The sequence below is a fragment of the Puma concolor genome, chromosome B4 (genome assembly GCF_028749965.1).
Source record: "Puma concolor isolate L17-30 chromosome B4, mPumCon1.1.hap2, whole genome shotgun sequence".
Classification (NCBI taxonomy): Eukaryota; Metazoa; Chordata; class Mammalia; order Carnivora; family Felidae; genus Puma; species Puma concolor.
This window is the reverse complement of record NC_141673.1, coordinates 43,458,496-43,483,796: the sequence shown is the minus strand read 5'-3', so window position 1 is coordinate 43,483,796 and position 25,301 is coordinate 43,458,496. Positions and strand designations below refer to the sequence as shown.

Genomic DNA, 25,301 nt, shown 5'->3' with positions numbered 1-25,301 from the left:
GGCGTGGATTGTAAATAACTCCAATAATTTCTGGAACAAAATTGCACTTTAAAAAAACATCAGTTTTTCATATAGCAGTCCTAAAGAATGTGACAGGAGAGAAAGAAAAAACATAGAAAGCATAAAACATCTGATATACTAATGATCCAAACATACTGGGATTGCTGAGGCAGATAGAATTTTATGGATTTATGTCAGCTGACAGATATTTATTGTGTATTTATGCATCAGATGCAAAGCCGGAGGCTATACTAGACTATGGGAATATAGTGACGAACAATTAAAAGTGGCAATTGCCCTCTCAATGCAGGTAATGGTTGATATAAACGAATGTGAGTGGCAAAGTGGTACAGAGGATAAATGGTGCTATGGTGAGTAAAAAGAGTTCTAAAATTTCTGGCATTACAGATGAAACCTGAAAGTGTGTTTTGAATTGTTTATAAGAAATTTCAGAACTAGAGTGATACCTTCTGAATGACACTGAAATACGAAAGGAAACGTAAGTAGGAAGTGCATCAAAATCTTACCCTACATCTGCCTTCCAGCCTTCGTTGTCTTAGGGAAGTAACTCCATTACAAACTTACGCAAGTGTCATCTTTCCTGTCTCTTCCCTTATTTTTCTAGCTTATGTGCAAATACAGATCTGCATGCACACACACACACACACACACACACACTCATCTAGAATATAATTTCCATATCTGTCCATGCTGCCAATCACTTATCACACTTAGCAGTCACTGGCTTCTTCATCTGCCGTTTCTGGGACCTATAAAGCTTCTTGAGGACAGAAAGCAGACCTTATTCTACTTTGGACTACCAGGGTCTAAGCAATACCCCTCGCTTCTCTGTCTCACTAGAAGCTCTCAAAAGTCCCTTTTTCCACTTCAGGTGGGCCTATATCCATTACAGTTGTAGTCTACTTAAACAAACTCCCTTTTAACACACACACACACACACACACACACACACACAACTCAAAGATAGGTGAGAATAAATGATCCCTTGAGCCTCATTCTAAGAAAACAGGCAAGCTTTTGTTTTTACTGTCCCAGAGTTGGAAGCAGAAATTATAAGAACTCAACTCAGGATCTGAATTTTTTCTGCATCTTATAGCAATAAGAACCAAACATAAATTATTCTCTGTACAAATTATCTTGCCATATTTATTAGAGTCATTGGTGAAACAGGGGAAATGGACAAATTTTTTTCATCAAGAGAATTATATGATACTTAATCTAAGACAGTGATAAACTCACTAATTGCCAGAACTAATATAATATAATGAGTAACTGTTGCAGAGGTAAAATATGTTCTGCAAAGCTATGACTTTATATTATAGTTCAATTTCATTTACCTTTAATAAAGTATAACTTTGGATTCTATGTATCACTCATTCATATGGATGTATCATGCTTATTTTCTTCTTTAATGTCTCAAAAGAATTTTATAAACCATGGGCCATATTAATTAAATCCCTGATTAGTTAACAAAATGTTTTTAATATCTTTGTTTTATTCAAATTCTAATTAAGGATTTGTTGTGCTTACTATTTTTGTACAAAAAATAACCCTAGAACTTAGCAGCCTAAAGCAAACATTTTATTTTGCTCACAGAGTTATGGGTCAATTATACTTCAGTAAACCTGAAATTAAAAATAAACAGAATATAGAAAAGCTCATCTAGGTGGTTCTCACTTGGGGTCTGTCAAGTGAATATGGTGAGAGGTTGGTTGGGGCTGCAATCAACCCAAGATGACTCACGCACATGGTAGACAATTGATACTATCAGCTGGGAGACCAGAGCACCTCATACAACGGCTCCAATCCGGCAGTCTCATAGAGTCTGACTTCTTACTTGGTGGCCAAATCTTGCAACAAGCAGTGAAGACACTTTGTGGCTTTTTCTTGCCTAGTCTGAGAAATCACACAGCATCACTTCAGCCACAGTCTATTGTTACAATCAAGTAACAAGTACATATCCAACTAGAGAAGACACACACCCCACCTCTGGGTGTGAGGTTAAGCTCACTAGGTAAGAACACTTTATGGGATGAGATACTGTCCCGGCCATCTGTAGAAAACACAATCTCTGACTGGATGCAAAAGACAATTGACTGCCTTAGGGTACACGCCGAAGATGTTAGGAATGTTGCCTAACATCTCTATAGATATAAAATTCATCTTCCACATCTTTCATCTTCCAATTAATTTCAGTAACAATAAATTTTGTTACTAATCACTCTTTCAAACTGTCACCTTACTACATACTTCATAAGAATTGATAGCTTTAATACAGATTTTGATTTTCCTTCATGGGCTCTGATGAAAGAAGAGAATTCATCTCTCTTTTAAAGAATAATTCTGGGGCATCTGGGTGGCTCAGTCGGTTAGGTGTCTGACTCTTGATTTCTGCAGGTCATGATCTTGTGGTTTGTGAGTTCGAGCCCTGTGCCAGGCTCTGAGCTGACAGTGCAGAGCCTGCTTGGGATTCTCTCTCTCCCTCTCTCTCTGCCCCTCCCCTGCTCACTCTCTCTCTCTTATTTTCTCTCTTAAAATAAATAAATAAGCTTTATTAAAAAATAAAGATTTATGATTTTTAATCATAAATCATATGATCATAATCATATGATCATCCCCATATGATTGCCATTTGGGATTAATCAGAAAAATAAAGAAAATTCTTCATTAATTTTTTATTTCAGGCAAAAAATTACAAAAGAAATAAATGTATACTAAGTTACATGTGTCTGCTAGATTGTATTAAGCACTATACCTAGAGATCTATCCACATCTACATCTCTTAAGTATATCCATATTTATACCTATAGTGAGTCCTTCAGTAAAGACTCAGTGACATTAAGTAGCTTCCCAAAGTCATACCTAGTTTGTATCAGAGCTCAACTTTGAAATCAATATCCAGTGACTTCAAAGGTTGTGTCCTTTCCACATCATTTATATTAAAATATTATTAAAGTACATGTTTTTTTCTTGATGTAATGGTCATATCCAAATACATCATCAAAATTACTTTTCCTTGACATCATATATTTTTTTAAGTTTTTCTATATGAATCTCTTCAACTACTGGATAAGTGTACAACTTTCATAAGTGACACATAATGATTTCCTTGAATGGCAGTCACCTGTTCCATATTGGCTTTCTAATCATCTGAAAATCCCAGGAAACTCAGCATACAGTTGCAAAGGTGAGAATCTTTTCATTTGTATCTAAACTTCAGCCATACTCAGAAATCCCATTCTAACTTGATAAAAGGAATACTTAAACACAACAGAGACCATGGTTGTTTTCTCCTTGCATAAAATTCATCACCAGATAAATAATTTTATTCAAACCCTTACAAATAACTTTGCATTGCTTAGAAATCCAAAAACTATACAAATTAGCTTACACAGGTTGAAGAAATCTTAAAATGTGTACCCAGTAATACATTTCTATAATTTATTCAATCAAATCTCCAAAATCTTAACCATTTCAGTTTTTTATAGAACACCTGAAATGCCATCTCAATAATACCTTAATAAATCATGACTTCAGAGGGATGAATTATTATTATTACTCCCCTGATAGGACACAGTCCTTCCATGCCCCACTGTGTGTAGTTTATACCTGTGTTATATCAAGCATGAACTAGGGGCATTTGATTTTTTAACTTTTTTAATGTTTATTTGCTTTTTGAGAGAGAGAGAGAGTGAGGGACACAGACAGGGAGACACAAAACCTGAAGCAGGCTCCAGGCTCTGAGCCGTCAGCACAGATGGAGGGCTCGAACCCACGAACCGCGAGATCATGACCTGAGCTGAAGTCGGACGCTCAACAGACTGAGCCTCCCAGGCGTCCCTATGCTACAGTGTTTTAATGCAAAAGTGTTCAAATGTAAGAACCATAACAATTGTTGCTTTAAGTCACACATGTATTCACTTAGCAAATTTTGATTTAATATCCACCACACCTCAAGAGACTTTCCATTAGATACCAGGGTCATAAAGTGAAATAAGATATGGTTCTTATACTCAAGAAGTTTACAATACAATACAACATAAGCCAACTAATAACTATAGTATGAAGTGATAGATGCTTCATTTATCCAATGCCAATAGGATCCAAAGAACGGCAAGTATATCAGACTCCAGAGTTTCTTGGCTTTAGCTTTCCAGAAGTGATGGTTCTTGAGGTAGTATTAGAAAACAGTAGCAGTTGATTTAGATGCGCTAATGGAGGAAACAATGTTAGACAAAAGTATCAGAGCAGTACTGAAGGCACAGAGGTTTAAAACCTCATAATCCAGGGCACCTGGGTGGCTCAGTCAGTGAAACATCCGACTCTTGGTTTCAGCTCAGGTCATGATCTCATGGTTTGTGGGTTCGAGCCCATGTCGGGCTCTACTGACAGTATGGAGCCTGCTTGGATTCCTTCTCTCCCTCTCTCTGCCCTTCCCCAGTTGTGTTCTCTCTCTCTTCCTCTCAAAATAAACATTTAAAAAAAATTAAAACCTCATAATCCTGTTTAAAAACTTTAAGTAGCTTAGAATGGCTGGGGGAACAAAGAGAATGAACTGTGGAGAGGGAGATCAGCTTGGGGAGACTAGATTATTTAGGTTGTCTGTCATAACGTGAGGAGTTTGAACTTCTCTTAAAGGTGTGGGATACCATGGAAGAACTTTAATCATGGAAATAAAGTACATTTGAGAAAGATAATTCTAGAAGCAATGTGTAGATGGGTTAAAGTAGGAACGGAGAGGAAGCAGAATTGATGTGGGGCTAATACACATGTAAAGTGGTAAGAGCTTGAGCAAAGGAATAGGCACTGAGAATAGTGAAAGGGATGGATTCAAAAGTAAGAAACCCAAGGACTTGAGACCAAGTAGATACACAAAGTGTGAGAAAAATCTACACTGAGAGCCTTGGGCAATTGAACAGAATAGTGCTACACAGTAAGTATAGTTGATCCTTGAACAATATGGGCTTGTTCTGTGCAGGTCCACTTACACGCAGATTTTTTTTTTTTTTTTTTTTTTTTTTTTGGTTACAGTACTGAAAACAATTTTATTATATATATATATTTTTTTAATATGAAATTTATTGTCAAATTGGTTTCCATACAACACCGAGTGCTCATCCCAACAGGTGCCCTCCTCAAGACCCATCACCCACCCTCCCCTCCCTCCCACCCCCCATCAACCCTGTTTATTCTCAGTTTTTAAGAGTCTCTTATGGTTTATATATTTTTAATGTTTATTTATTTTTGAGAGAGAGAGAGAGCACAAGCAGGGAAGGGGCAGAGAGAGGGGGACAGAGGATCCGGAGCAGGCTCTGCCCTGACAGCAGCTAGCCAGACACAGGGTTCGAACTCATGACCTGAGCCAAAGTCTGACACTCAACCAATTGAGCCACCCAGGGGGCCCAGTACTGAAAATGATTTTAATAACATTTTATTTTCTCTAGCTTACTTTACTGTAATAATGCAGTATACAATACATATAATATACAAAATATGTATCAGTTGACTATGTTATCGGTAAGGGGTTCTGGTCAACAGTAAGTTATTAGTAGTTAAGTTTTGGGGGAGTCAAAAGTTATAGGTGGATTTTCGACTGCACCGGGGATCAGCATCCCTAACCTCTGTCGTTTAAGGGTCAACCATATTATACATGACTGACAGAATGAGGTCATGATCAAATGAACAGTGGCTCCACGATGAGGCACTTATTCTTTATCCTGTGAAGACATCCAAAAAAACGTTCTCCTTAGAAGTTTGTAGAACCATAAAATAAAAATGGAAGGCTATAACAGGAGCTTTTCCTCATTATCAGATACAACACTTCCCGTCAACCCACTGAATTCTCTTTGCTCTTCTCTTGCGTGGCTTGTTATACAGGTTCGGTTCCTTCTACTTTTTCTTTTTTTTCTTTTTTTTTTTTTTTTAATTTTTTTTTTAACGTTTATTTATTTTTGAGACAGAGAGAGACAGAGCATGAATGGGGGAGGGTCAGAGAGAGGGAGACACAGAATCTGAAACAGGCTCCAGGCTCTGAGCTGTCAGCACAGAGCCCGACACGGGGCTCGAGCTCATGGACCGTGAGATCATGACCTGAGCCGGTCAGCCGCTTAACTGACTGAGCCACCCAGGCGCCCCTCCTTCTACTTTTTCAAGCACTTTCACTGTAGATTTTTGTCCTTGCTGGCCAACTTAGAGGCGACTACAGTTTATCACAGTACATGTTTTATTTATGCAAGGACTATAAACCATAATCTCACATATATACACATGCTAAATACTGGGCGGTAAGCACAGCCTATTGTATACAATTCTCTCCTGAAGTAACTCACAACTTTGACTGGAAATTCAAAGTAATTAATAAAATGTGTCTTATAGATGTGTCAACACTATGGATTGTTCTAAGTCAATTTACCTGTGTAGAGTCACTGGTTCATTAAGAACATATGTTCATATAGTAAAACATTTAAAACAGGAACATACACTTTTACCTGTATTATACTCTAGTTACTCCAGCATTCTAATGTATATTCTTTCCTAACTAAAATATAGTACTCCTTTTTTTTCCTAAAAAAAGTGAGTTTTCCCAAAAACTCTGTAAAACTTTATTAATAAGAGTAGAGACACTAAAATGAATATATAGACTTCAATAAACAGTATAGCTATTGGGAAAGCAGCTCTATACCACAAACAAGTAAAGACCTTTTAAAGATCTAGAGAATGATGGAATACACTTGATATAAAATGTATGTAACATCACCATAACATATAATTTCATATTTAATATTTTAAAGTTAATCAAGAAATATTTTAGACTCTTGAAGACTGTTAAGAATTTTAAAAGCCAGTTATTATATTGTCCATGTTTGAAAATATAACCATGTAATTAAAAGCTCTCCTATTAGACTGACTACTAAATAATAGATTTTATTACACTGAAATCAGAGAACAATGCAGACAGTAAGGCAAATGCAGAATGATTTATTGGGCCAAGAATTATAATTTAACAAAATATACAGATAACATATTGAATACGTATTCCTTAACTCTACATTGAAATAACAGTGGAAAGTAATAAGAAATTAACTATTCCTAAACTCCTATATAGACAGACTTCTTGCAAACAAACACATATCAGTACTTATATTAAGAGCGTGATGGTTTATTTAAGAGTAAGATGTGACATTAACATGTTAAATCCCAGAAGAATCTTCCCTTTTTTCCCAATATGACAGCCTACACAATACATTTTGTGATTATATTCACAAGATGACCCAACAATGTTAAGATTTGTTATGAATAAAAAATTATCAATGAAAAACAGTACATGCATATTGAGCACCCACAGAATTAGTCATTTTAATATGAGAACAATTTGTAGGTTTTAAAATGACAGTAGTTGGATACATTTTTCTAAGAATAAGAATGTGATTCAGAAATGGTGTTACTATCGAGTTACTATACTTACTATAGACTTATTTCTGCTAAAATGTCTTCCAGTATATTGTTTTAATTACAATAACCTAATGGCGGAGGTGAATTCCAAGGAATAAAGAATTTAGCTAGTGAAAATAGCACTAAAATGTTCTTTCTGATATTTTAGTGGCGAGTTTTAGTACCTACTCGAAAAGTACTACTTTGAATGTACTGTGTTTCCACACATCACACAACTGATAATGCTGCCAATGGCATAGATGAATAAAGTTATATGCCAAAAGTCATATTCTACAACTTATTTTACTCAACACCATTCTTTTCTAATTTATGTTATCATAATATATAACATTTAAAAGTATGAACTTGGAAACAACTGAGTTTTCTCTTCTCTCTGTATTTCCAAGCAGAAGTGAGGAGAAGTGAAGGAAAATTTAGAAAGGATAATTATAACATATTTAATCATTAAATAATATCTATTGAGAAGAAAATGTTTCAGTTGTTTTAGTATAACAAAAGGAGGTGTTTAGAATAACATACATTCATTTTAGGACACAAACATCCTTTCACATTTTGTTAAGAATTAGAAAATTATCCCTTGGTCCATACGTGTGATAATGCACTTTTTGAGATCTTTACTTAAAAATCTCAGAAAACATTCCCCCTCCCATTTTACACTGTTTCTAGCTAACTAGTAATTCTGTGTAGGTAAGAAGGATTGCAGTTAAAAATAGAATAAAAGAACGAACAGAGCTGATCACTCAAATAATTACACTGTGCTCAACTGGACCAAAAAACAAAACAAAACAAAACAAAAAACAGCACATAATTTAGAAGAATTCACAAGACAGGTCAGTGTTTACATAAGCATTTTAGGGGTAAGCCTCCATCATTCTAATAATTTATCTTATGGAAAACATCTACAATCACCCCACAGGGAAAATTTCCTTTGCATATCCGTTAATTCCTTTAACATTTTCATGTTTGAAACAAGCTGAACTATTTGAAGTCTTATAGGCTTTGCACCCAATTCTAGTCTATCAGATTGAGAGTGTTGGCAATCATATTTTGGGGAACAGGTAGCAAAAAAAAAAAATGGATGTGTAACGCAGTTACTATATACATGCTCCCATATAGTTTATGAAGACATAACTTTCCTATGAAGCCTACTTAAAAATGACCTTTAAAATCTATTCAAGATAAGTAATAAATCAAAATGACAGGACTTTACAAACTTAGAGACACTCTTACATGCACATGAACATACATGTAACTTCATCTATCTTTCTGATTTCTCTTTTCAGACTCAATCTTTTCGAGGAAAAAAAAAAGTCCTAGAAAAATATATTCCAGTGTTTGACTGTATTTTACAATCACTTCATTCTCTCCTTTAAAATGCTTCGTGCTGAAAACACATTCATTTTGAAAAACTAAATCCCCCATGGGGTACGTAAGATATTAACAAAATCTTCATCATTTACTATCCCTATACTTAGACCTTCATAGTAATCTTCAAATTCACCATACGACACTTCATCAGACTTGCTGCAGGCATCTTTTAGTGTTTCTAGAAAAGATAATTTGATTTCTTCCTCTGTGGAATGGCCTGTAAAATAGTACTGACTGTGAAACATTCTCCTTAGAAGACTAGTAAAGTGACTGATGATGATAAAGAAATACTTAATCACCTTATGAAATCTCTTCCACAATTTGAAATCTTATGTCAAACTTCCCTCCAATTTATTTAAACATTTTCTTGCATGAATCAGAATTTAATGGTGATGAGTTTAGTACACATTTGAGGCCTCTTTTAAGCCTCTGATACAATGTAATACATATAGGCAAAATAAGAGTCACTAATGTAGACATTCTTCTATTTCTTAATATTTTAGAGGACTTGGCTTTATTTCCATTAGAAATAAGGAAAGAAGAAAACAATTTCCAAGATTTATAGGCTGTTAATGCAGTAATGCAACGTATGAGAAACATCCTTATATTCAGGCATTAGTTATTTTATGAATCAGTTACTCATAATTGCAGCTAGAAAATATTACTGCGAACATAGGATTCAGAGGCCTATGAAAACCTTTGCTGGAAGAACTTTCACTGGATTAAATCACCCTATTTTAAACTCTGCAATTAAGTAGGTTATTTCCACTAGGTTATGTTAAATATGATTAATTTCATTCTATAGGAAGATGCTATTAGGACATAATGTAAAAAATTATAATTTTTTAGTTTGTCATTTTAAGAGAGAACATAAAATATCTGATTCAGTCTTTTAATTCATTTGCTTTGTTTCATTCATAAAGAGAACAATAAGCTATTTAAATAAGTAGCTCGGATTGTATTGTGGTCAGTTAAAGGGAAGGAACCATCTCAGCCACTACCCTCCTCACACAGATCTACTCTCAGGATCCCAGCACCGAACAGGAAAAAAGACATTCATTAAGTTTTTAATAAGAGGAAGTAATAATAAGATGGAAGTAAGCTATAGAAGGCGGTCAGGTAATACTCAAAGAAAATAGACGCCCATATATATAAAGGCAAAAAAGGGTCAGAGAAATCTATGTGACTCTAAATCATTCTGAAGTCATGTCACATTTCAAAATAACACACTTAAATGGGAATACCACCTTGTCTAATGAGGTGGGCAAAATTAGGCAAGAGTTGGATCTTTTTCAAACACCAGAGGTCTCTAATGGACTCGGTAATAATTCATCGTAAAGTGCCTTTCCAACTGAAATAATGCTTTGGATAAAATGTTTGCTGTCTTTTAAAAACATGCATGCGAGGGGCGCCTGGGTGGCTCTGTCGGCAGAGCATCTGACTCGGTTTCGGCTCAGGTCATGATCTCACAGCTAGTGAGTCCTAGACTCCCATCAGACTCTGCTGACAACACACAGCCTGTTTGGGATTCTGTCTCCCTTTCTCTCTGCCCCTCCCTCATTCTCTCTCTCTCTCTCTCTCTCTCTCTCTCTGTCAAAAATAAAGAAATAAAAATAAATAAATATTTAAAAATAAAAACTAAAAACATGCATGAGAAATACAGAACAAGTGATTATTTTATTTTAAACACAGGCTGAATGAACAACGACTGAATAAGTATGTTCTGCAGAAATGGTAATATAAAACAATAAATTGAATTTGTGATTTAATGTTAGTCAAGGATTAAAATTAATCAAGATCTGATCTTTATAAAACATATATACCTGTTGGCAGTAGAGATTTATTCCTTTGTTTACCATCCGTACTTTAGGATAAATGAGTTTTAACACTTTTTTAAATAAAAACATTATTTTTTTAAATTTTATAAGTTTTTATTTATTTTGAGAGAGAGAGTGTGAGCAGGGGAGGGGCACAGAGAGAGGGGGAGAGAAAGAATCCCAAGCAGGCTCTGTGCTGTCAGCACAGAGCCCAAAGCAGAGCTCAAACACAAGACCATGAGATCACGACCTGAGCCAAAATCAAGAATCAGATGTTTAACCAATGGAGCCAGCTATGCATCTCAACATTTTTTATTTAAATTTGTGTTTCAAATACTCAAGAATTTTATACTTCCTCTGTACTCCCACCTAGGAAATACATAACTTTTATCACTTGTAACTAACTTCTTTCTCTCCTCTTAGAGACCATCAAGTACTTTAATGAACAATGTTAAGTTCTATTATCTTCACAAGAAATATATTTGGAATATCTTATTTCTATTAAAGCTGAAAATAGCCTTTTCTAATAAATTATTTATGCAAAGTAAAAAAAAGTATTTTCTACAGTTAGATTGTGCTACAAAAGCCTTAATTTAAATGAATTATAAATTGTAAACAATCTATATTCCAGAGATGGGTATGTAAATATATTATAATTTGTAATGATAGACAACAATAAAGGTTTTTTGTTTCTCTTTTTTAAAAAACAGTAATGAGTTTTCCTCTTTTTAAGGCTTTTTATGCCTTGGCTAGATCTTCCTTAATGAGAATGCAAAGACAAGGTATGGAATTTCTTAAATCAACAAAGGCTTACCCAAAAACAAAAACAAAACCCTCACCAACAATTCCATGACATCTAACAAAACTAAAGCTACTTAATTAAGATTATTAGAGGGGAGAAAATAAAGAGAAACACAATATAGGGTGTTGAAATCACCTAATTCTGAAATAAGTAAACTATCTTGTTCTTATATTTAGTAAGACTAATTAAAGGAGAAAAGCAGAGAATGACAAAGGTTTAAAGGAAAAGATACGCTAAATCCAATTAAATAATGCTAGAAATTTTCTTATGGCAACTACAGTTCATTTAAAGTCACTGATAAGTACATTAAACTATTTTGACCTGAAACAGATTATTAGAAATTCTTTTAATATTAGAAAAAGGAAAATTCTAGAATAATAGTATTCTATAGTACTTAATAGTAGATGATCAAAATTATAAATTAGAAAGAAACTATTCATAACATATAAATTATAAGTGGTCAAAAAATATACATAAATGTGTTTAGCCTTCCAAGTAGCCAGGGAAATGAAAATAAAATTATTTTTAGTCTATCAGATAGGCAAAATTTTGTGGTGTTAGCATGGTAGGAGTGTAACTGAATTCTCCATCCAATGGCAATATAGCCATCTTACAATGCAATTTGAAAGTATCCATTAATATTTGAAATGCAGATATCCTAAGTCATAAAATTACCCCCTCCACCCTGGAAACAGCAGAAAATGAGCCTATGGAGTCACAAATATGCCTATTCACTTCTTCATTGTTTAGAAATTAAGTCTACCAATAGGAGACTAGATAGGTAGGTAAATTGTAGTATACTGATTTTTACAAAGAGTAATATATAACAAATAAAAATAAGGTGGATCAATGGGATTAATATGGAAAGAGCTCCAAAAGGTATTTTTGAGTGTCAAAAGTAAATTACATAGCAATGTGTTTAGTGTACCTTTCATGTTAAAAAAAAAAGAAAGAAAAATCTTCAAGAAGTATTAGATCTTTATAGTACATATACATATTCATACAAAATTCATGGAGTAAGGATTGAAATGTATATACATTAAATGACAGTAACTGTTACCTCTATAGAGGAAAGTATAATGAAAAGAGGAGAGTTACTATGGCCAAATGCTTTCATTATAATAAGAATTCATTTATAAATCAGTTATGTAAAAATTAATGTCTGAAGAAATATAGTAGGCAATACATCTCTAAAATTACAGATGTTCCTTGACTTATGATGAAGTTATGTATGATAAACCAATCAGTTGTAAATTGAAACGGTCCTAAGCTGAAAATGCATTTAATTCACCTAATCTACTGAACATCATAGCTTGGCCTAGCCTACCTTACACGTGCTCAGAACACTTACATTAGCCTACAGCTGGGTAAAATCACCTGATGTCTATTTTATAATCTAGTTGAATATCCCATGTAATTGACCGAATACTGTACTGAAAGCTAATGGCTGGAAGCGTGTGGGTTGCTGACCCTCTCAATCGCATGGCTGACTGGGAGCTACAGCTTGTCGCCCCCGCACGACAGCAGCAGAGAGTACCCTACCGCACGGCGTTAGCCAGGGGAAAAGATCAAAATCCAAAATTTGAAGTAGTTTCTACTAAACAGTTAATGTTTTCACACTATCATGAAGTCAGAATACCGTTAAGTTGAACCATCCGAAGTTGGGGACCACCTGTATGTATGCATGTATTTTCTAGATGCTCAAATTTTGACAAACATATGTATGCTCATTACACGTATACCTCCATTCCTAGAGAGAGACGTTCACTTTCTGCCTTAAATCTTCAAGTGTAAGCAGATACAGTAAAACCAACTCAGAGAACTTGCACATGTAATTATCTGTCCTCTAAATCTATCCTGTTCCAACTCAGATTCCTCACCATCTCCTCAGTAAGAAATAAAAGTTCAATCTCAGTTTATGAATATCAGAGAAAAAAATAAGAAGACAATAGACCTATGAATTTTTAAAGGAAGGCCAAATGACTCTTATGTTTCTGGTTTAAAAAATAATTGTTTATTTCCTCCCTTAATAGCCTCAAGTCCACACTGTAAGTTAATACGATTTAAAGATATTACTTTTATTAACTAACATTTTAGAAATGTAATGCATTTTGACTCATAATAATTACCTGAAATTACTTGAGGATGCTTCTTTGCACAATAACATTTTCTTATGTCTATAATAGGCACACAGCCAGTTTTGTTGAAATCCAGTTTCATAAAGACCTAAATAAAGAGAGATGTTATTTTTTTTTCTATAAACTCATTAGACATGAGAATCTAACTCCCTATTCTGAAGAAGGTTATTTATGATCTCTAAACAAGCCAGTTTAAAAGTACTAAACTGGTATATGAAGGAAGCATCATGAATCCAGGAAGATATTAGAGCAAGATGTTAGGTAACCTACGCTGGAGTATTATTTCTACCACTTCCTGGAACCCTGACCTTGAAAAAGTAACCTTACCTCTGTTGCACTGGCTTTCCTCTCACACTTTAGAGTTGAGTAAAAGACATTTCTGGTAACTTCCTGCTCTAGAATTTACAGGAAACTGATAAATGGCCAAGACAAATTACTTTGATTCAAAAAGTGAACATGTAAATATTCACCACTAAAATCAATGAGAAATTGCAATACTTTTTAAATGGCCTGTGTTACTCTATTTCCTAAAATTTAACACTACCTTTTGATATGCCAGTTGTTTTATTGCTCCTCTAACTCAATACAATTTTTAGTATCATAAAATACAAAATATTTTATGGAGGAGTGGGTATATAAAAACACAAAACCAACTCAAAACAACAGCCCACATTTGCAAAAGAGTCGAAACTGGAATCAAGTTTGTTTATTCACAATAATGTGTTCACAGAAATATGGCACCTGTAATGGGCTGAACTATGTCCTACCCCAATTCATGTGTTGAAGCGCTAGCCCACCCTGTACCTCAGAATGTGACTGCTATTTGGAGATGGGGCCTTTAAAGAAGTAATTAAGTTAAAATGAAATCACTAGGGTGGGCCCTAATCCAGTATAATTGGTGTCCACATAAGAAGAGGAGATTAGGACACAGACAACCAGACTGAGGATTTGAGCACATAAAGAGAAGACAGCAAATCACAAGTCAAGGAGAGAGGCCTCAGGAGAGGCCAAACCTGCTGACACCTTGATCTTGGACTCCTAGCCTCCACAAGAGCAAGATAATAAATTTCTGTTATTTAAGTCACACAGTCTGGGATATTATGGTAGCCCTGGCAAATTAGTATAGCACTTTATAACTCTATTTTTGTCCTCTATTCCCAGAATCAAGATTTATGAAAGAGACAACCCTCCAATTTCTATGCCTGATATTCAAACCTGTCACCAGGATATGTAAAGTACAAATAAATGCACATTTATAAATATTATGTGCTGAATTCATTTAACATAAAGTTTTTATTGTGTCTTTTAGCCAGTAAAGATAAAGATTTTGATATTTTCTATTTCAGATTTATGCCTGATGTAATTGTTTATACTTTTCTGTACACAATAGCTTTGTTTCCAATATTAGATACATCTACATTTTCTAATAGGTACATATACAAAAGAAAAACAAACTACATTGCTCAAAATATGCTCCCAAAATGGCTACAAGAACCTAAGTAATACATAGTTTCCTATAAAAATCGGGGTTTCTGTTTTGTTTTGTTTTTTAAAGTTTTATTTATTTATTTATTTATTTATTTATTTATTTATTTATTTATTTGATTTATTTTGAAAGGGAGAGTGTGTGAGCAGGGAAGGGGCAGAGAGAGACAGGATCTCAAGCAGGCTCCACAGTGGAAGCAGGGAACCCAATGTGGGGCTCGATCCCATGAACCATGGGACCATGACCTGAGCTGAAATCAAGAGTCAGACATTTAAATGACTGAGCCACCCAAGCACCCCAGGGGTCCTGTTTTTAATTCCAATTTAACACAGTCATTTTAATCTTCATTTGGACAGCTAACATGCATATTATAAAACCAGAGAAACATATTATAAAACCAGAGATTATAAAACCAGTCATCATCTTAAGATAACATGTATTGAGCCTTGACACTGGAATAGCACAACGCTAAGATTTTACGTTTAATCCTTATACCAACCCTATGAGACAAAACTAAGGCTCAAAGATATTTAATAATAGATAGTCATATAACTAGTCATTTATGGAGCCAGCAATTTATGGAACTAGTAGTCTGTGAACCAAAATTTGATTTCAGATTTTATTTTCCTTTCAAAATCTGTTCCTGGGGTGCCTGGGTGGCTCAGTCAGTTAAGCATCTGATGCGGTCCATGAGTTCGAGCCCTGCATCGGGCTCTGTGCTGACAGCTCAGAGCCTGGAGCTTACTTCAGATTCTGTGTCTCCCTCTCTCTCTGCCTCTCCCCAATCACACTCTGTTTCTCTCTGTCTCTCAAAACTAAATAAATGTTAAAACAAATTTTTTTAATAAAATAAAATCTGTTCTTAAACATATGTATAAATTATTTTGCTTTATCCTGGTAGATTTGTATATGTATGCATTTGCTTGTATTTTACTAAACCCAAAACAAATGACAGGTAAAGGGATTTAAAACATGTTCAATGGTGGGGCTTCTGGGTAGCTTAGTCAGTTAAGGGTTGACTCTTGATTTAGGCTCAGGTCATGATCCCATGGTTCACAGGATTGAGCCCTGAGTCAGGCTCTGTGCTGTCAGCACAGAATTTGCTTGGGATTCTCTCTTATTCTCTCTCTGCCCCTCCCCTGCTTGCATGCACTCTAAATAAATAAATACATAAATACATACATACATAAACAAATATGTTCAATAGTAATTCAATGACGTTTTAAAATACTGAGCCCTGCGGCACCTGGGTGGCTCAGTTGAATGAGAGTCTGACTCAGGTCATGATCTCATGGTTCATGAGTTTGAGCCCCACATCGGGGCTCTGTGCTGACAGCTCAGAGCTTGGAGCCTGATTCTGTCTCCCTTGCTCTCTGCCCCTCCCCCGCTTGCGCGCGCACTCTCTCTCTCTCAAATATAAATAAACATTAATTTTTTTTAAATGAGACCAACACCTTATTAAAAGTAACTATTTAAAAGATCACTTAACAGGGGCGCCTGGGTGGCGCAGTCGGTTAAGCGTCCGACTTCGGCCAGGTCACGATCTCGCGGTCCGTGAGTTCGAGCTCCACGTTGGGCTCTGGGCTGACAGCTCAGAGCCTGGAGCCTGTTTCAGATTCTGTGTCTCCCTCTCTCTCTGCCCCTCGCCCGTTCATGCTCTGTCTCTCTCTGTCTCAAAAATAAATAAACGTTAAAAAAAAAAAATTTAAAAGATTACTTAACAAAGTTACCTTTCGAACAAATGATTTCCTGTACTCATTCATTTCACCAATAATGGCACGTTTGAATTCTCCGTAATCAACCTTGCCACTGTCATTGCCATTCAGAATTTGCCATGCAGGTTCAAAATCCTAAAAATATTCACACAGATACCGTTGTTTCACCTTGAAATTGTATATGACCACAACAAAACTCATCTCAATAGTATTCTGTTACTACTTTAGCCCCAGACAAGGTAACAGACTTAATTTAAAACTTTGAAAAAGTTATATATAAACCCAAACAAAAGCACTAAGAAAGCTTACAAAGGCACTAAGAAAGCTATTTAAAGGGACTCTGTGGTAAACAGTTCTGTAAGTTAAGGACCATTTAGGAGTGGCAATGTCACAAATTTATATTTTCAGTTCAATTCCTTTCTATACAAAAATGTTTACCATTTACTTGAAGTTGAACACTGGATATGTTTAATGTAGTCACTTCAGGTTCTGTAATGCTTCAAAAGCATCAGGACCACTCACAGTATTTCTAGTCTTCATGTTTCAAAGTACAGAAGATTTGAATGGCTCCAATATTATTCCATAACTCACACTGAAAGGTGTTATTTTGAGTCAAACCTTATGTCAGTTGGTTCATTTTACCATTGCCACTTATTCCTTTGCAAATGCACAACTTAGTAGAATATTCTATTCACAGAATTCCTAACAACAAAGAAATTACAGCATGAGGTTTTCTTAAACTAAGGTAAATATACTTTAAATGTTTCAGTCAAGTTGTTAGCTTTAAGTGAGAATGTAAATAGGGTATCTAGCAAGGTGATTCACAAATAGGTACTCAAAAAAAATTCCCTTCCACTTCCTCCTAATTTTTTCAACTAAAATTCTAATATGAAAACTCTATCTTAAGATGCCCTGCCCCCCACCACTTTTCAACTACTCCTAATTTGTCTGTCATAATGCCCAGTACACGACTGACTTTAAGTATCTGTAAAATGTGCTGTTAAGTTTAACAATAAGCCTGATGGAGCACCTGATGGGTGGCTCAGTCTGATAAGCATCTGACTCATGGTTCAGCGCAGGTCATGACCTCACGGTTTCGTGGGTTGAGGTCCCACATCTGGCTCTGTGCTGGCAGCGAGGAGCCTGCTTGAGATTCTGTCACCCCCTCTCTCTCTACCCCTCTCCCAATCACTCTCTCTGTCTCTCAAAATAAATAAATAAACTTAAAAAAATAATAAAAATAAGGCATGTTCCCATGAAATTTTCTCATCTGAGGTTCAAAGAAACTCTGACTAGAGGTAGTATCTGTGGATTGTCCAGGCAAAACCTGTCAATTAGAAAAGTTAAAAGACCAATTCAAAATCACACAGTTGAAGTAGTAAGGCCAGAACTTGAATCTATACCTCATAAATTCAATTTCCAGTGTTCCCTCCACAAAATATACTATGTCTTGTGACAAGACCGTTTGAAGCAAGAGAGCAACGCAAGAGAATCCCTTATCCGAAACCCTTGAGGTAGTCGTGTTTCAAATTCGCTATTAGAATAAAATCAAACTTAAGATGGCATGAAAGGCTTTAATGTAATAGAACCGTGCTAGGCTTATTTCTCTCCATTCTTCTCTGTTCCTTCCATTCATATATCTACCCATGTAAACTAATGCATCGCCTGTTTACTCAGCACTTGCGTATGCAAGGTTCTACTTGAGGTGTTACAGCAGGAAACCAGAAGCACCTTGGTGTCTTCCCAGATGGAACTTATACCCTACTTGCCAGAAAAGCCAGAGAATACTTGCAAAGTGGTATGAAGAAAATAAAATAGGAAATGGTATAGAGAGGACTGGAGATCGGATGGGGTACTCCTTTAGGCAGGGCTATCAGCATAGCGCTCCCAGTAGAGAAAGCCTGAATGATGGAAAATCCAGCCATGCAAAGGTCTAGTGGGAGATTGCCCCCAGCATAGAGAACAGGATGGTAATGGCTCTGGTCAGGGTAGGAGGTGTGAGGGTGACCTTCTGCCATTCCTAGAACAGGCTATACTCCCTTTCCCCTTCATGCCTTTACATGTGCTTCTCCTTTTGTGGTCTCGCTGTCTGATCCACACTCCTCCTCCCCTCTTGTCTGTTTAGTTCTTCCTCATCCTTCAAAAGACAGCTCAGCTATACCCTCCTGCAGGAGTCCGATGATCTTCCCTCCCCTTCCCCATAAGCTGGCTTGGAAAATATCCCATGTGTTCTGAAAGCATTCTCCACTTAACACATAAAGTGTTTTGTAATCTATTTATATTTCTTTTCCTTTGATTATGAAGACCTTAAGAGTACAGAGTATGTGTTCTCGGAGCTGAGAACAATGCCTTCTTATTAGGCTCTTGTTAAATGTAGGAGGGAGGAATGAATATTGAAATTTTAAAAAACCAACAGGACTTGTCGCTTGATGGCTAACACTGATTATGAGGCACAAAGAAAGAGACACATGAGCTACTAAAAATCTCACTAGAAAAATGAATAATACCACTTAAGAATACTATGTTACTCTTTGCAGCACGTACGTTTTCGGACACTTCTAAGTGAAATGCTTTTAGAGCTTGCTTAAAATCTGCCTTAGCTAAAAGTCCAGTTCCTTCCTTGTCCAGTTGTTGGAGGTATTTCCCCAATCCAGTCAAAATGCGAACACCTCTTTTGTGTAGCTGTTCCTTTAGCGCATCTGTTCAGGAAGAAGAGAGATGGAAACCAACTGGTCTAATGTATAAATGTATCAAATTACAATTGTCTCTCTTGTAGAATTAAAGGTGATGTAAGTGATACAAGGGATGTGCTTGCTTATGCAACTAGATGTTGCGTGTGACTGACAAAAGAGTTTGGAAAATAGAATGCTTTTAGTAGAGTGTTATATACAAAAATCACATGTAAATATACTAGAACTATAGCACCACTGTGTGGTGGAGTGCTGTATTTTAAATATACAAAAATAATGGGTCACTTTATCGGGATGAAAATAATCCAAGTGTTACAAATAAAATCTTAGTTTCTACTTTCCAGGCTTCCTCTTCATCTAATGATCCCACATCTTTAATCTCTTTCCTCTTTCCCATAATGATAAAATTGATGCCAGGCCAGTCACTCCAAAACCATGAGTTCAACATTTCTAAAATAGTTTGAAATCATCAAAGGATAATTTACATATTAAATAGCATCAAGGCTTTGGAATGTTATCGTATACTTACACATTTAAAGTAGCCCTTTCTTCTAGGAATGTTTACGTTATATTCTCAAGCTCTTAAAATTCTCTTTGTGGGTCAGTGATTACATTTAACACAGTTTGTGCCATCATTACTTAAGAAAATATAGTTAACGTTACTAGAGCAGTTATTGAACACAATAAAGAACACACGTCACTGGATTCAGCAGTGACAAATATTGTACTGACCGTGACAGAACAGAGAAAATAATTTACTAACAATAACATGAAGAATATTGGACAGTTCAAGCACCAATCCCAGACCACCTTTTTTAAATGTTTATTTATTTATTTTGAGAGAGAGTGCGAGCAAGCAGGGGAGGGGCAGGGAGAAAAGGAAAGAGAGAATCCCAAGCAGTCTCCATACTGTCAGCACAGAGCCTGGAGCAGGGCTCAAACCCACAGCCCTGGGATGATGACCTGAGCCAAAATCAAGAGTCGGACACCCAACTGGGCTCAACTGAGTCACCCAGGCACACCAAATATAAGAATTATAGAAAGTACTAGGGGAGAGGAACCGGGATGGTGGAACAGCATGGAAGCTTTTTGTGTGTCTCGTGTCCATGAAATACAGCCAGACCAACACTAAACCATCCTACACACATAGAAAACTGACTGGAGGATTAACACAACAATCTGCACAACCTAAACCACAGAATTCAGCAGGTACACAGCACAGAGAGCTGAACTTGGGGAGCAAGAAGTCGTGAAAGGTAGAGAACCACTTTTGCGGGCAGAGAGAGGACAGAGACTGGGGCGGGGGAAGAATATGGGAAAAGCACCCCTCCCCAAAAGCAGCTGGAGAGAAAGTGGAAAGTTGGAAACAGACGCAGGGACTAAACTAAAAAGGGAGAAAGGAGAAAGGAGAGGGTTTAAATTCCATTAAGACTGTAAACAAGGGGAGCACAAAGGCTGCAACTCCACAGCTCGACACCTGGCGGTGCTCTGGTGGGAAGGGCGAATCCCCAGGAGCAGAGTGGGGTCCAGGAGGATCTCAGGCCACATGGGGAAAAGCGGTTCCACTGCTGGAAGGACATTTGGTAGAGACTGTTGAAGCCACCTGGTCCCAGCAGACCCCAGAGAACAGCCACATTCGCTGTTGCTAGAACAAGGTCATTAAGGGTGAAGCCTGGTGCCAGACGTGTGTTGTGATTTTCCATAATCCCTGAAAAGCTGCTGCAACACTATCTCGCAAACTTTTTCTGCGGTGGGCTGGCACCTAGCCTCAGTCTCGGGGCACCGGCAGCAGCAGGGTCTGGCAGGCGTTCCTGGTGCAGCTGGCATTTGGCCATTGCTCAATGAGACCCTCCCGCGGAGGGGCGGAACGGGTCAAAGTTGCAGTCCTTTGGAAGTAAGGGGCTGGGGAAAACAGCCACATCTGAGACAAAACTTGGGAGAGAGGTACTGCCTGGGGCCTGGTCACAGAGAGTGAAAAAGCAGGGAGTGGATGAAAGCTGAAGACTGAGGACGAGTGCGCAAACTGGGTAGCTGGGTAGTACCATTTTCACCGGTTCCATGCATGCACATGCGCATACGCACCTACGAGCTCTGCAACAATCCACCCCAGTAGGCTAGCAGTGCCATCTAGTGGAGAGCAGAGCTGTTACACTGAGCCCCACCCAACTGGGCCAACTTCACTCTTCAAGAACACAAGTCTCACCACCAGCTTAATTTATGGAGTATAAAGAGCTACATAGACTGACTTCTAGGGGAAAAGGAAGCAATTTCAGTCCTACTTCAATCTGTTAGCAGGCTCATCTATTCAATTTTCTTTTTCTTTTTTCTTTTTCTCTTTTACAATTCTTTTCTTTTTCTTGAATACAGAAAAAAATGATTTTTATTTTCAATTTTTATTAAAAATATCTTTCTTTAATTTTTATTACTATATTTTTTACTTTTGTGTAAATTTTTCCAAATTCTACTTTACTTCCATCATTTTATTTTAGTCTACTTCAGTGTATTCACCTTTTCAAATTTTCTCACAATTTACTTTTTTTCTTTCTTTTTTCTTTTTCTCTTTTTTGTTTCTTTTCTTTTTCTTGAATGCAGAAAGAGAAAACCTTCATTTTTACTTTCAATTTCTTTTAAAAATATTTTTATTTAATTTTTATTACTATTGTTTTTGCTTTTATGTAAATTTTTTCAAATTCTATATTACTTCCATCATTTTATTTTAGTCTACTATAGTGTATTCACTTTTTCAAATTTTCAAATGACTTTTTTTTACCTTTTTTGTCTTTTTCATTTTTTTCTTAAATACAGAAAATGAAAAAATTCATTCATTTTTTATTTTTATTAAAAATATTTTTCTTTAATTTTTTTCTACTATATTCTTCACTTTTGTGTATATTTTTTCAAATTCTATTTTACCCCCATCATCTCAATTTAGTATACTTCAGTGTATTCATTTTTTCAAATTCTCAAACGATTTCCTTTTTTTTTTCCCTCCCTTTTTTTTTCTCTAACCTGTCAAAACCTCTTTCAACACCCAGACCAAAACACACCTAGGATCTAGCATCATCTATTCTACTTGTGTGTGTGTGGTTTTAATTTTTTAATTTTAATACTTTTTAATTTCAATTTTTTTATTTCAATTTTTCTACCTCATTAATTCCTTTTCTCCCTTTAAAATGACAAAATGAAGGAATTCACCCCAAAAGAAAGAGCATGAAGAAACGACAGCCAGGGATTTAACCAACACAGATACAAGCAAGATGTCTGAACCAGAATTTAGAATCACGATAATAAGAATACTAGCTGGAGTTGAAAATAGATTAGAATCCCCTTTCTGCAGAGATAAAAGAAGTAAAAAATAGCCAGAAGGAAATTAAAAATGCGATAACTGAGCTGCAATCATGGATGGATGCAGCGGCAGCCAGGATGGATGAGGCAGAACAGAGAATCAGCGATATAGAGGACAAACTTATAGAGAAGAGCAAAGCAGAAAAAAAGAGGGAGATTAAGGCAAAAGAGCACGATTTAAGAATTAGAGAAATCAGTGACTCATTAAAAGGAACAACATCAGAATCATAGGGGTCCCAGAAGAGGAAGAGAGAGAAATAGGGGTAGAAGGGTTATGTGAGCAAATCATAACGGAAAACTTTCCTAACCTGGGGAGAGACACAGACATCAAAATCCAGGAAGCACAGAGGACCCCCATTAGATTCAACAAAAACCGACCATCAACAAGGCATATCATAGTCAAATTCACAAAATACTCAGGCAAGGAAAGAATCATGAAAGCAGCAAGGGAAAAAAAAGTCCCTAACATATAAGGGAAGGCAAATCAGGTTTGCAACAGACCTATGCACAGAAACTTGGCAGGCCAGAAAGGAGTGGCAGGATATATTCAATGTGCTGAATCAGAAAAATATGCAACCAACAATTCTTTATCCAGCAAGGCTGTCATTCAAAATAGAAGGAGAGATAAAAAGGTTCCCAGACAAAAATTAAAGGAGTTTGTGACCACTAAACCAGCCCTGCTAGAAATTTTAAGGGGGGCTCTCTGAGGGGATAAAAGATGAAAAAATATATATATAAATAAATAAATAAATAAATAAATAAATAAATACCAAAAACAACAAAAGATTAGAAAGGACCAGAGAACACCACCAGAAACTCCAACTCTACAAGCATCATAATGGCAATAAACTCATATCTTTCAGTACTCACTCTAAATGTCAATGGACTCAACGCTCCAATCAAAAGACATAGGGTAACAGAATGGATAAGAAAACAAGATCCATCTATATGCTGTTTATAAGAGACCCACTTGAGACCTAAAGGCACCTTCAGATTGAAAACAAGGGGATGAAGAACCATCTATCATGCTAATGGTCAACAAAAGAATTATAGAAAGTACTAGATAGTATGGGTTTTATCCATGGAATGAAACCAGGGCGCCTGGGTGGCGCAGTTGGTTAAGCGTCTGACTTCAGCCAGGTCACGATCTCGCGGTCCGTGAGTTCGAGCCCCGCGTCAGGCTCTGGGCTGATGGCTCAGAGCCTGGAGCCTGTTTCCGATTCTGTGTCTCCCTCTCTCTCTGCCCCTTCCCCGTTCATGCTCTGTCTCTCTCTGTTCCAAAAATAAATAAACGTTGAAAAAAAAAAAATTTTATCCATGGAATGAATAAAATATAAGTGATTTTTGTAATATAATACTTGTCCTATGCATTAGATGATAACCTAAAGAGATTTATAGTAGCCTCTTGTAAAAGAAAAAATGCTACACTGGGAATGAGATTCATGTTGGGATTCTCTCTCTCTCTATCTCTGTCCCCCATCCCCCACCACTGCCCCATTCCCCTGCTCATGTGTGCTCTCTCTTTAAAATAAAAAAATAAGGGGCGCCTGGGTGGCGCAGTCGGTTAAGCGTCCGACTTCAGCCAGGTCACGATCTCGCGGTCCGTGAGTTCGAGCCCCGCGTCGGGCTCTGGGCTGATGGCTCAGAGCCTGGAGCCTGTTTCCGATTCTGTGTCTCCCTCTCTCTCTGCCCCTCCCCCGTTCATGCTCTGTCTCTCTCTGTCCCAAAAATAAATAAACGTTGAAAAAAAAAAAAAAAATTTTAAAATAAAAAAATAAAATAAAATAAAATTCTTAAGATCATAATTCATACAATATTATTCAATTAAACAGAATCTTTAAAATAGAAGAAATCTTAAAAATATTTTTAAATATATATATATCATAAAATATAAGCAAAATAAGCAAATAAGAAATATAAATCAAGTGCCTTTGTTATAAAACTAAGAAATGTCTGGAAAATATTGCTTGCAAAGAGAATGGTTGAAGACTTGAGACTATGGTAATGATACATACCTTGAATGGCCTTTAAGACAAGCCTATCATTGGCTTCTTGACTGGTTATATCCTCACGTTCCACAGAATCAGTTCTGCAATTGACATGTTCACGATGATAAAAATGTATTCTTTTGCAATTTTGAGTATGGAAACTCTAAGCTCTTTCCTGTTCCAGACTCAAAGAAACTCTCAGAGTTGGAAGAGTGCTTAGAGATTAGTCAAGTCCCACCTCTGCTTGCTGCTTTAATCCCCAGAAGATTGAATATGCTAAATCAAGAGCTAAAATCCTTAAACCTTCCAAGAACTACCTTTAAACATTATATTCATTTTGTAGCTATTTCAATGTTCTTTTAAAATTATTAAAACTATAAAATGTAAAATCAGTTTTAACTTTCAAAGTACAAAATGTAAAAACGTTATTTTAAAAAGCGAAAAAAAATTGCATGCATTTGAGCAATACAGCACATAAC

At 36.2% G+C, this 25,301-nt stretch overlaps 1 protein-coding gene across 6 annotated transcripts in view; it reads right to left on the bottom strand.

Annotated features, from left to right (window-relative positions):
• Nucleotides 1–5,273: 5,273 nt before the first annotated feature.
• CAPS2 (calcyphosine 2) overlaps nt 5,274–25,301 on the bottom strand; it is a 114,298-nt gene continuing 94,270 nt past the window's right edge. For 5 of the 6 annotated variants that reach the window (XM_086712804.1, XM_086712802.1, XM_086712801.1 and 2 more), the window contains 5 exons: nt 24,850–24,923; nt 19,344–19,498; nt 16,815–16,934; nt 13,590–13,686; nt 6,984–9,058 (listed from right to left, as the gene is read on the bottom strand). In XM_086712804.1, coding sequence (XP_086568930.1) covers nt 8,883–9,058; nt 13,590–13,686; nt 16,815–16,934; nt 19,344–19,498; nt 24,850–24,923 — 622 coding nt within the window. In that variant the 3' untranslated portion in view covers nt 6,984–8,882. Of the gene's footprint in view, nt 5,739–6,983; nt 9,059–13,589; nt 13,687–16,814; nt 16,935–19,343; nt 19,499–24,849; nt 24,924–25,301 lie in introns of those variants that run through there. The other variant, XM_086712805.1, reaches the window with a different exon arrangement.